The sequence below is a fragment of the Entelurus aequoreus genome, linkage group LG06 (assembly GCF_033978785.1).
Source record: "Entelurus aequoreus isolate RoL-2023_Sb linkage group LG06, RoL_Eaeq_v1.1, whole genome shotgun sequence".
NCBI lineage: Eukaryota > Metazoa > Chordata > Actinopteri > Syngnathiformes > Syngnathidae > Entelurus > Entelurus aequoreus.
In genome coordinates, this window is record NC_084736.1 from 59,910,850 (window position 1) to 59,924,215 (window position 13,366).

A 13,366-nucleotide genomic window follows, 5' to 3' on the forward strand; every position below is an offset into this window, starting at 1 on the left:
ATCGATTCGAATTCGAATCGCGATTCTCACGTTGTGCTATTCAGAATCGATTCTCATTTTTAAAAAATATTTATTTTTATTTTTTATTTATTAATTATTTTTAAATTTTTAATTTAAAAAATATATATATATTTTTTGTAATTAATCAGTCCAACAAAACAATACACAGCAATACCATAACAATGCAACCCAATTCCAAAACAAAACCCGACCCAGCAACACTCAGAACTGCAATAAACAGAGCAATTGAGAGGAGACACAAACACGACACAGAACAAACCAAAAGTAGTGAAACAAAAATGAATATTATCAACAACAGTATCAATATTAGTTACAATTTCAACATAGCAGTGATTAAAAATCCCTCATTGACATTATCATTAGACATTTATAAAAAAGAAAAAAAAAAGAAAGAACAATAGTGTCACAGTGGCTTACACTTGCATCACATCTCATAAGCTTGACAACACACTGTGTCCAATATTTTTACAAAGATAAAATAAGTCATATTTTTGGTTCATTTAATAGTTAAAACAAATGTACATTATTGCAATCAGTTGATAAAACATTGTCCTTTACAATTATAAAAGCTTTTTACCAAAATCTACTACTCTGCTTGCATGTCAGCAGACTGGGGTAGATCCTGCTGAAATCCTATGTATTGAATGAATAGAGAATCGCTTTGAATCGGGAAAATATCGTTTTTGAATCGAGAATCGCGTTGAATCGAAAAAAATCGTGACCCCAAGAGTCGATATTGAATCGAATCGTGGGACACCCTAAGATTCGCAGCCCTAGTAATTTTGTACAAAAAAATAAAAGATTAAACAATTTGTTTTCTATACATAATACTCCACAACATGCATCTAATCCAGGGGTGTCTAACTCATTTTAGATGGGGGGCCACATGGAGAAAAATCTACTCACAAGTGGGCCGGACTGGTAAAATCACAGCACGATAACTTAAAAATAAAGACAACATCAGATTGTTTTCTTTGTTTAAAAATAGAGCAAGCACATTTTGAAATTGTACAAATCATAATGTTGTTTTTTTTTTTACCCTTACATGTTCCGGTAAATAGTATTCTATCTTTATTTGTTGTTATTTATATTTTCGGAATAAATTATGTGATAATGTTCATCAGTCAACTCATTGGTGTAAATTTTCAATCTATCAAGATTAGAAAATAATATCAAAATCAAATTACAGGATGTTATTCATGTAGTTTGCTAATTTTTCTCGACTGGTGCAATAACATCATGTGGTTTATTTTTTTTTACATATGTAGCATAATCTACAAAGATACAAATAATTGCTATTGCGACATCTAGTGGACACATTTAGAACAGCTGTTTCTTTCATTCAAAAATTTCGGCTCATTTTAATACTTAGCAAACTCATCCCGCGGGTCGGATAAAACCTGTTCGCGGGCTGGTACGTACGTTTGACACCCCTGATCTAATTCCTTCAAGCCACGCCCCCTGAAAGCATGGTGGTAACGATGTAGCTGAAACCTAAGGTGGCTGTGATGTGTTTATTTAGACGAAATTATTAGATTTCTTAAAAAGAAATGAAAGGACAGCCTTGTTGTGGTCATCAACCTTGACACAGATGGCCTAACTCACTCCTTTTTCAAACAATCTTTTCAGAATATGTACTTTTTATGTTTAAGTATTCGTCCTACACACGGTACACAGTAGATGTATGCTTTGGCACATTATTTTAGGTACACCATGCTATCTGAAGGCTCCTTGCGTGTGCAAGACGTTCAGCTGAGCGATGCTGGCCGCTACCACTGCACAGCATCAAACCAGGCGGGCTCAGACCACAGGGGAATGGATCTTCGAATTTTTGGTAAGACAACACATAGTCGCTGTTTTTCATCACATGGTTGAGATGATTGCCGTCAAAATGCAGGAATGTGTTCTATGTCCTCTTAGTGGGTCCTTCGATCAGCCCAGGCCCATTCAATGTGACAGTAACCACGGGGATCAGAGCTGTCCTGAGCTGTGAGACAACAGGAATACCAACCCCTAAAGTATCTTGGAAAACGAATGGCTCCCCTCTTGATGTCAATCAGCATCCTGGTGCATACAGGTAAACATATAATTGTGCAGTTTTATTTAAATAAAAACAAAAATAATTAAAATATAGAGCAAGACAGGGTCTGATCTACTAAGACCCAAATACCACACACTAAACCAGGCCTGGCCCTAACCAACCTGGCGTCCTAGGCAAGATTTTAGGTGGCGCCCCCCCACATCGGCAGTGAAGTGTACTCACAAGAAACCGAATAGCTTTGTCTTTGACCTTTTTTTTACTTAAAGAAAGCAAATCAACATATTATATGAGAATGTTATGTTATGATTATCTTTAACCGAATCACAGCAGTGCTCAAATTAAAAAACAGCATTCCCTCTCATGTAATATTGCTTAATTAACATTAATGATGTGCACATTAACAACTAGGCTTACAACTATACCTAATATATAAAGGGGTGGAAAAGTGACTATTACCTGCAGGGCAAACATTAGCTAACCAGAAGGCAATAACAATGTAAACAAAAAACACCTGCTTAAAAGATCTAATACAAATGTCCCCGAGGAATGTAAGGTGGGAGTATTGTAATTACCTAACGTTACATTATTATTTTCCATAACAATTTAGCCCCCTCCACAATATTAACCCGACGTTAAAACAGAACTAGCTATTTATTGATTAGCAATTGCCGAATCATGTAACATTAGCTTAATGCTAAAAAAGCCAGGTTACTATCACATTCTGTAACAGACAAATAATTTCATGTAGGCTAACGTTACCTACCTGCTACCTCTGTCTTTTTCTCGTTTCTCCTCCTCTTCTTTTCTATTTTTTCTTTCCTGGGCACCTGACAGTTTTGGCCGTTTTGACATCTTGTGTTGAAGGGAGGGAAGGGAGGGGGCGCACCGTGCGGGGGGGGGGCGTAATGTTGTAACAAATAATATTTCTATTAAATAGGCTTTACTTTGCATTTTAATTAACGTGGGATTATTTTTTGTATTTAGAAATAATAGTACCAACTTTTATTTATTTTTTTATTTTTTTCTCCAACATTTGTGGCACTGGCGTGGCGCCCCCTGATGGACGGCGCCCTTAGCATTTGCCTATAAGGCCTATGCCACGGGCCGGCCCGGCACTAAACAGCCTATGCAAACTATACAATTGTGTGTACTGTTAGTGGGCGTGTTTGGTGTAATCTACTAGACTAATCTACTAAAAGTGGTGCAGACCGCCCTATTTGTAGGAGGTTTTTGCATGTAGTACGCGGCTTTCACCTTGGAGACACTCAATCATTAACTGCACATTTATGTTATCATGCTCCTACCTGTGTGTAGAGGATTCTTCTCTCCGGGTTCCTCGGACCACCAATCACCGACATGACAGCTCCTTTTCAGGGTTGAACACTGTTTTATTTTCAGTCTTTCTCGTGCTTTTCAGCAAATGTCTTTTTGTTCGTCTGTCTCGCTCTCGCTCGTGCTCCACCTCCAACTCCCCTCTCCTCCCCAGCTGCTGCCCTTTAACAGAGCGACAGGTGATTAGATAAGCAGGCCCAGGTGGGCCATCTACGCACCTGTTGCTGATCTCGAAGCCGGTCCTGGCACACCCCGCTTCGCTGCAGGTCCGCAGGCCACGTCTCCTCCCCACACTGTGGTTTTTTCCTATGTTGTTAAACAATCAGCAGTGATGTACCACTCTTTTAGAAGAAGCCCTGGTGCGCCTACAATGGAAACTTTTTTAGCGCTGAAGGTGCGCTCAAGGGAGAGGCTGCAGCACTAAATGCGAGTGTGCACTCCAGATGCAAGAAAATTATACATATTGCAAGATTTTTTTTCCACGTAGGAGATATAATGATAAAATAGTTTTCATATGAAAAAACAAACGTCATTAAAAAAAAAAAACACTGGCAGACACCAACACGCATCGATCATATTTGTTTTAACCAGCCCCTTTAGTCATCCAGCAGCTATAAAATTATAAAATGATATTGCTGAATAGACAATATGTGTAATATTCTTGTTTTTGACAGTCCATTTATGTTGAAAAGCATACATAGGATGTAGCTGCAGCGTTATCGCCTTTTTACTCACAGCCGTGTGCGCCAGGTCTTTCTCTCTGGCCCTCATCGAGGGCGGACGCTCCCCTTTCCTCTCCCTTATCTCTCCTGCTTGCTTCTTTGTCTTGTCTTGTCTTAACTTTCTTGTTGCCTCTTTTTGCACTGCTCTCCAAATCTAAACATTGGAACTATTTAACTGGCCTCAACGGAATTGACAAGATCTTGGGTTTGGGGAGAACCTGCTTGTCGTGACGGAGCGGTTGTTGCTGGACACACAACGGACTCTTGGGAGAAGAGCGAGCCTGGCGACCCTTTTTCTGTCGAGGACGTGAAGATATCCACCTATTCGGAATTATGACAACAGGACACCTGCTGTTTGGAGTAAGCGTTGCTCTGGTTTGTCGATAAATTGGAAGTTGCTGGCAGTCTTCAAAGTACCCCAAAGCTGCCACAAATGATTGGAGGATGCGGGAAGAACTGTGGACACTCTTGTGATTTGGATAACATCAGACTGTCTGCCCTACAGGATGAATTTGAGGACCAGTCATAGACAATTTAGAGAGAAAAGCAAATTTTATTTTCACTCGCATACAAAACATTCTAACTTGGATTGTTTCCCTGGCTTCGAGACTCTCCCGAAGGACAGTGCGGCGAAGACACAAGTAACTCCCTTCTTGTCTCTCATGGACACACACCTGTTGTTGTTGACTTTGGACTAGCGACTGCACAAGATCAAGGCCGCGAAACAGAGACACACTGCAGGCTTACACCCAAACATGCATCCAAAAAAATATACGCCACACATACACCCCCCGCCCCCCCACACCCCCAACCCAACGTCCTCGACGCAAATCCCATAGGGGTGATGAAAGGATGGTCAGCGCCTGAGAGCTGCGGCCTACCACCATGACCCCGCACTCCCTTCCCTCTGTTGCTAGATATCTCGAGATGTACGTTGTAATATGTATATGTGCTTTGCTACGGAGGTTTTTTCCCACTCCAGACTGGGCCCCCTTAGGAGCCCAGTCTAGATTGTATTTTTTTTACTCATCCTTCCCCAGCGTTTTACCTTTTTCCCCATCTTTTACGGGGAGCCTTGTGGCGACCCATCAGTGTTCCTGTTCTGTAACCCTGTACACTGTTTGTTTGTCTAATCTTGAACGGGTTTGTGCTGAAAACAAAGTTTCGTTGTACTTGTGCAATGACAATAAAGACCTATCTATCTATCTATCTATCTATCTATCTATCTATCTATCCATCTATCTATCTATCTATCTATCTATCTATCTATCTATCTATCTATCTATCTATTTAGCCGTGTGCGCCAGTTTTCACATATTTTACAGATATGCTAAATAAAGACGCAAAATAGCGTCCACAGTTGAATTTTAGTCTTAATAAAGCACAATGCGTGTGCTAAATATTTTTTTTGCATCTTCTTCCCCCAGTATTGTGGGTGTTCTGATGGCCAGCATATTCCTGAAGGCAGACACATTAAATGGATTGCGCTCGTTATTCTGCTCACTTTGGCTTTGCGTGTGCTGTCGAGTTTGCATGTGTTTTAGTACATGTAATTTTTTTGAAGATCAGGATCTGTTTTTCTTTGCAGGTTACTATCCTCGGGTTCCTTGGTACTTTTGTCGCCAGCCGATGAGGATGAAGGTTACTTTGAGTGCACTGCTGTTAATGATGTTGGAGAGGAGCGCAGAGTCATTGAGGTCAAGCTGCAAGGTATTGCTTTGGAGAGTTGCGTATCAAATAGACGTATTTAAAACATAACTGTTTACATTGTTTTTGAAGTGCCACCATCTATTGAAGACGACGTCACAACAATCACGGCTGTGAAAATGTCTGCTGTGGAGCTACCTTGTCACGTTAAAGGACGACCCCGACCTACCGTGACTTGGAAAAAAAGTGGAGCCCAGCTGGGATCCAGAGGAGGAAGTTATCGCATCCTTCCTACTGGTAAGACAAGGTCTCCACTAAGATTACTTAACTACTTCATTATTTCACAGGCAGATTGTGTATTTTTACACTATCTTTATATTTGGAAGATCATTTTTAAGCTAATGGCAACAATATGATATAGCTCCGGGTCATCTGTGCCGTATCCTGTCAGGGTAAATCCAGCAAACGTCACCCAGTTCTCAAAGATTGTCATAAATCCATTAGAAGAAGAAAGCCTGTTGTTTCCTTTAACTTGGACACACACATTTATTATACATTTGGCCATTCTAAGCCAGTAATTTCCAGAAGTTATCTCATCCTGTGAGAAGCCTCCGTTTTACTAATGATTTCCAATGTTGCAAAAATGTGTAGAACAAAAATTAAAATACAGCATTTCTGTCAACGAAGATTTGTATCAGACTGTGACAGTAGGCTAATATAGCTAATATAGACACTTACATTATGTGTTGCCTTCATTATAACACTTATATAAGACTTTTAATTTCAAGACAGATTTTTTTTTTGTATTGTTGGACCAGTATGGCTCTTTCAACCTTTTTGGGTTGCCGACTCCTGTCTTAGTCCAAAGAATGTATCGCGTGAATTTAAGCAAAATGAAAGGTAGAGCAAAAAGGTATACTGTATATTCTAAATTATTCTAACACTCTTACTGGGTCTATAATGGATTACATTTTGCAAAAATAAACAAATGCACTTACTTCTATGCAGGGGTGTTGGAGATAACTGCTGCATTACCGAGCCATGCTGGCAGGTACACTTGCTCAGCACGAAACCCGGCTGGAGTAGCTCACAAACACATCTCCCTCACAGTGCATGGTGGGTGTGAAGCACTGGAACAACAGTATTTCAATACAAATATCACTAAAAGATAATGAGCACATTGTATGTAATATGTCTAACAAATTCAACAAAGTGGACATACCTTCTTAATGCATTAGAACCTCCAGAGATCAGGCCGATGACGGAGGAAGTACAAGTGGTGTTGCACCACGGGACTATCCTGCACTGTGAGGTTCAAGGATTTCCCAGACCGTCCATCACCTGGCAAAGAGAGGGTGTTCCAATAGCTGCAGGTAACAACACACAAACCAACAGCAGCATAAATCTAAAGGTTATATCTTAATATTAAAATGTTAAGTTTTCATGTTAAATCTACATGTTAAAATGTTAAACCAAATTTTTAAATCTAAATCTTAAATCTAAATTCTAAAATGTTAAGCATACATGTTAAATGTAAATCTAAACGTTGCATCTAATTGCAATTGCAATTGTTGCGTCTGACCAGTATTCCCTCTCAGGGAATTAAAGTCACTGGTCAATCCCAAATTCTTTCAGATGACATATATGCAGAGTAAGAAGGACCATCAAGACAGAATAGGAATATTATCATGTTTTACTGAAGCTTGAGGAGACCAGCCCACATCAATACAGTCATACCGTCATCTCGGGATGGTCTAACATTCAAACAGAAGAGACAACTTATTGCATACGAAGAAAGCCCCCACCCTCTTTTTAGAAAGGAATACAGGCTCATTGTTCTACTACAGATAAGATATAAGGGAGTACTCCAACTCCTACATTGCAAGCCTTCAAGGTAACACACACAGTTTACTTGCGGACATAAAATGAAAAAAATAGAAAGAGTACAAATGGAAAAACACTAGCTGCTTTAAACATGACTATGAATAAAGAAATAACTCTTAAACATATATGCATTCTCCACACAATGTAATTGTAATTTGTCCTCAGAGGTTGTCACATGATGTCATCGATTTTTTGAAGACCTAATGAACCTCTTTGAGCTAAATCTAATTGTTAAATCTAAATCTAAGGGTTACATCTAAATATTAAAATGTTAAGTATAAATGTTGAATCTAAATCTAAATATTGAATCTAAATCTAAATGTTAACTCTAAATCTAAATGTTAAATGTTAAATATAAATTTTAAATCTAGATGTCTCACCAAGTGTAAAGCTAAATATCTTTAAAAAATATGCTAATTTCCCCTCAGCGCACAAAGACACGCCCAAAGGTGTGAAGTGGATGTGCAGTGAGGGGAAGTAACAAAGATGACATTTTTTTTTTGTAGCATCAAAGCGAACGACTGTGTGACAACTAGTTAGCGAGCAAATAAGAATCTAAACCATGGCTTTACCGTAACACTTTATTAAGGATAACACTTGTTGTGTTATAAACCCAAAAAGACAAACAGCAAGGAGCTGAATATTTTCAATTTGACATTACAAACACAAAAAGTCTTAAGTTCACCTGTCTTACTCTGATCCCAATTCCGCAAATTTACGTACCCCGATTTCAGATACACTGGCCCTCCGGTGCCGAGATATATTGTGATAACCAACCCGTGTCAACCAACCCCATTATCCTTTACTCATTTTACAGGTCACAGGCTGGCAGTGCTCTCAAACGGTTCCCTGAAGTTTTCTCGCGTCACACTTGGCGATGCAGGGACATACCAGTGCTTGGCAAAAAATGAAGCTGGCGTGGCTGTTGGCAGAACCAAACTGGTGCTGCAAGGTAAACATTAGCTCTGTCAGGCTAAAAAAAAATATGAAGGTATTAAGATTGTATGATATGAATGAACTAGAAAATTGAGCCTGCTATCTCTGCCCTGGACCTCTGGCCGGGGGTCGCTGGAAGCCGCCGTACTTATTAGATGGTAACGAGTGTCTGAATCCGTGAGTTTTAGGTGTAACCGTACAAAATGAGCCACACTGCAAAAACTGAAATCTAAGTAAGATTAAATATCTCAAATAAGGGTGATATTTGCTTATTTTCTGTCTGATAAGATAATTCTTCTCACTAAGCAGATTTTATGTTAGAGTGTTTTACTTGTTTTAAGTGTGTTGGTCCTAAATGATCTCAGTAAGATATTACAGCTTGTTGCTGAGATTTGATTACCTATATTGAGTAAAACATGCTTGAAACTAGAATATCAACTGTTGCAAAGCTGTGTCATCAACACTCACAAGTATAAAACTGCTTTTTTAAAGTAATAATTTCTTATTTCAAGCATGTAAAAAAAAAAAATCATGACTTTGACACAATTGTGTCTCATATTAAAACAGATGACAGCCAAATGGACTTTGCTGTTTTATTTTCAATGAAACAATAGAAAATACGTACTCATATAGTAGTACAGTTGTTATTAGTGAGAATATACTTATTTTAAGGTATTTTTGGATTCATTGAGGTTAGCTAATTTTACTTGCTTTAGAAAGTCTTGACGAGCCAAATTTTCTTGTTTTATTGGCAGATAATTTTGCTTAGTTCAAATAAAATACCCCTAATTTTTGTATTTTTTTTCCTTGTTTTTGAACACTGACTTTTTGCAGTGCAAAGAGCGAGCCTAAAACAGTAGCATGTTTATATAAAAATGCTAACACTTTGCATGTGTGCTAACGACAGCATGATCACAGTCAGCATGTTTCATATACCAAGTTATATGACTCAAAGGTGTATGGCGGTGGAAATAGAGAAAAAAAAGTGTAAAATTAAATGAAAAAGGTTAGCAAGCTTAAGTTAGCTTACTAGCATGCTATTGTTTGCATGCTAACAGGTAAGTGGGGTAACACTTTAGTGTAACCGAGGGTTTATATATGTCGCCTACACTGTATACAACTACAAAATAACAAACACGGAGGTTCCAGTTTTACACGAGGACCACTGTATTTCCTTTCTTTTCAAAACCTCCGCTCCACCACAACATGTCACCACTTCCGCTCTTAGCGCCTTCAAAATAAGAGCTCAAGGCATATACTGTATAACAGCTTATAACAGGAACTTTAACATCACAAAGAGGTAAGCCCATAAAAATAGGTTACATTAGTATAGGGAACATATTATAAGAAACAAAGACTTAATTCAGAGTTATTTGGTTAGGGTTGAGTTGAGTTGAGTTGAGTTTGAGTTTATTTCGAACATGCAAGCATACAACATGATACATCACAATTTCCAGTTTCTCTTTTCAACATGTTCGAAAAGGAGTAGGAAGAAGCAGAGCTTATTTAATCCTACCCCTTTTCTTTACATAACAGTTGCTAAAACTTTTTGTTCACTTCCTGTTCTTAATTTATTCACAATAAACTCCATAAGTAATCACAGTCATGATAGTTGGGGTTAGGGTTAGGGTTATGGTTGTTGTATAACAAAGCCATGCAAAATAAGGCATTAATAAGTACTTAATAATGACCATTTAAGAGCCAATATGTTACTAATTTGCATGTTAATAAGCAACTAATTAATGGTGAATATGTTCCCCATACTAAAGTGTTACCAATGTCACATACCAAGTTAAATGACTCTGGTGTAAACGGTTGCGAAACTAGCTCAAAAAGTTAGCATGCTAATGTTAGCATGTTAACAAGCTAACGTGAGCATGATAATAGTTAGCTTTTGTTACATACCAAGTTATATACCGTATTTTTTGGAGTATAAATCGCTCCGGAGTATAAGTCGCACCGGCCGAAAATGCATAATAAAGAAGGAAAAAAACATATATAAGTCGCATTTTTTGGGGAAATGTATTTGATAAAACCCAACACCAAGAATATACATTTGAAAGGCAATTTAAAATAAATAAAGAATAGTGAACAACAGGCTGAATAAGTGTACGTTATATGACGCATAAATAACCAACTGAGAACGTGCCTGGTATGTTAACGTAACATATTATGGTAAGAGTCATTCAAATAACTATAACATATAGAACATGCTATACGTTTACCAAACAATCTGTCACTCCTAATCACTAAATCCCATGAAATCTTATACGTCTAGTCTCTTACGTGAATGAGCTAAATAATATTATTTGATATTTTACGGTAATGAGTTAATAATTTCACACATAAGTCGCTCCTGAGTATAAGTCGCACCCCCGGCCAAACTATGAAAAAAACTGCGACTTATAGTTCGAAAAATACGGTATATATTTTTTATTCATTTTAATTTTCCTGAGGAAATTCTCCTGAAGGAATCAGTAAAGTACTATCTATTTATATGACTCTAAGGTGTATGGCTGGGGAATTAGAGAAAAAAAAAATAGCAAAAAAAAGTTAGCACTTTAATGTTAGCATGCTAACGTTTGCATGCTAACCGTTTACAAGTGTCACATAAGAAAATAATATTATCATTACTCATCTCATTCTTGTGTATCAGTTCCACCGGTGCTGAGTGTGCCCCATCTGGAGTACACCGCTGTGCTGGGCCAACCAGCCAGTCTGGACTGTGTAGCTGATGGTCAGCCCCAACCAGAAGTTACTTGGCACAAAGACAGGAGATCTATCGTTGACAGCGCTCTTATACACATGTATGCAAATGGAACCTTGGTGATTACATCTACCCAGCGCAGTGATGCCGGCCTGTACACATGTACCGCCAAGAATCTTGCCGGTAGAACCAGCCACGATATGAGACTGGTTATTCAAGGTGAGCCAAGACTCTCATTAAGTCCTTGTTAAGTAAAAGTTGCTGACCAAGCGCATATCTATTCATCTGCAATTTCAAAATAACAACTAACTTTTGTCATTGTGGTTTAAGTGCCCCCCATGATTCCTCCTGGGCAAGGAGAGATGTCCGTTATTCAAGGATTTCAAGCATTGCTACCCTGTGCGGCTCAGGGTTCACCAGATCCCAAGGTGTCATGGGAAAAAGATGGTGACGTCTTGCTTAGCATTCCTGGCAAATTCACGGTCCTGCGGTCAGGGGAGCTGATTATCGAAAGGGCCGAGGTGAGCCTGAAAGCCTTTTTGTCTTGTCACCAGCTTCAAAGCATGACTCCTTTTTATTCCATTGCTGTCGTAGCCAGGAGATGCTGGTGTGTTCACATGTGTGGCGACCAATGCAGCGGGTTCAGCAAGACAGGACATCCACTTGTCCATCAACATGAGACCCGCCTTCAAGGAACTACCTGGTGATGTAACGTTGAACAGAGGACAGGCCCTCACCTTGTCCTGTCATGCTCAAGGAACGCCTCCTCCTGTCATCTCCTGGACTGTTAACAACCTGCCATATTCAGGTACCGGTACATTTTGCATTCCTTAAAATTATGTGACTGTAAAGCAGAGGTGCTAATAAAACATCGATTTGACATCCGAATCGCGATTCATATTTATTTAGATTCTAAATCGATACATAATTTTCAAGAATCAATAAGAAAATATACGGTCTATATATATACACTACCGTTCAAAAGTTTGGGGTCACATTGAAATGTCCTTATTTTTTAAGGAAAAGCACTGTACTTTTCAATGAAGATAACTTTAAACTAGTCTTAACTTTAAAGAAATACACTCTATACATTGCTAATGTGGTAAATGACTATTCTAGCTGCAAATGTCTGGTTTTTGGTGCAATATCTACATAGGTGTATAGAGGCCCATTTCCAGCAACTATCACTCCAGTGTTCTAATGGTACAATGTGTTTGCTCATTGGCTCAGAAGGCTAATTGATGATTAGAAAACCCTTGTGCAATCATGTTCACACATCTGAAAACAGTTTAGCTCGTTACAGAAGCTACAAAAGTGACCTTCCTTTGAGCAGATTGAGTTTCTGGAGCATCACATTTGTGGGGTCAATTAAACGCTCAAAATGGCCAGAAAAAGAGAACTTTCATCTGAAACTCGACAGTCTATTCTTGTTCTTAGAAATGAAGGCTATTCCACAAAATTGTTTGGGTGACCCCAAACTTTTGAACGGTAGTGTATATATATATATATATATATATATATATATATATATATATATATATATATATATATATATATATATATATATATATATATATATATATATATATATATATGTATATATATATATATATATACGGTAGTGTGTGTATATATATATGTATATATACATATATATATATATATATATATATATATATATATATATATATATATATATATATATATATATATGTATGTATGTATGTATGTATATATATATATATATATATATATATATATATATATATATATATATATATATATATATATATATATATATATATATATATATATATATATATATATATATACTGTATATATATATATATATATATATATATATACAGTCGTAGTCAACAGTTTACATACACTTGTAAAGAACATAATGTCATGGCTGTCTTGAGTTTCCAATAGTTTTTACAACTCTTATTTTTTTGTAAAAGAGTGATCAGAGCACATACTTGTTGGTCACAAAAAAACATTCATGAAGTTTGGTTCTTTTATGAATTTATTATGGGTCTACTGAAAATGTGAGCAAATCTGCTGGGTCAAAAG

At 37.6% G+C, this 13,366-nt stretch overlaps 1 protein-coding gene across 1 annotated transcript in view; it reads left to right on the forward strand.

Moving 5' to 3' along the window:
- hmcn2 (hemicentin 2) overlaps positions 1-13,366 on the forward strand; it is a 185,769-nt gene that overhangs the window by 146,917 nt on the left and 25,486 nt on the right. Inside the window, exons 54-63 of the mRNA XM_062051110.1 lie at positions 1,728-1,855; positions 1,942-2,098; positions 5,705-5,826; positions 5,896-6,060; positions 6,772-6,879; positions 7,002-7,136; positions 8,465-8,599; positions 11,240-11,509; positions 11,621-11,811; positions 11,885-12,098. Coding sequence (XP_061907094.1) covers positions 1,728-1,855; positions 1,942-2,098; positions 5,705-5,826; positions 5,896-6,060; positions 6,772-6,879; positions 7,002-7,136; positions 8,465-8,599; positions 11,240-11,509; positions 11,621-11,811; positions 11,885-12,098 — 1,625 coding nt within the window. The remainder of the gene's footprint in view (positions 1-1,727; positions 1,856-1,941; positions 2,099-5,704; positions 5,827-5,895; positions 6,061-6,771; positions 6,880-7,001; positions 7,137-8,464; positions 8,600-11,239; positions 11,510-11,620; positions 11,812-11,884; positions 12,099-13,366) is intronic.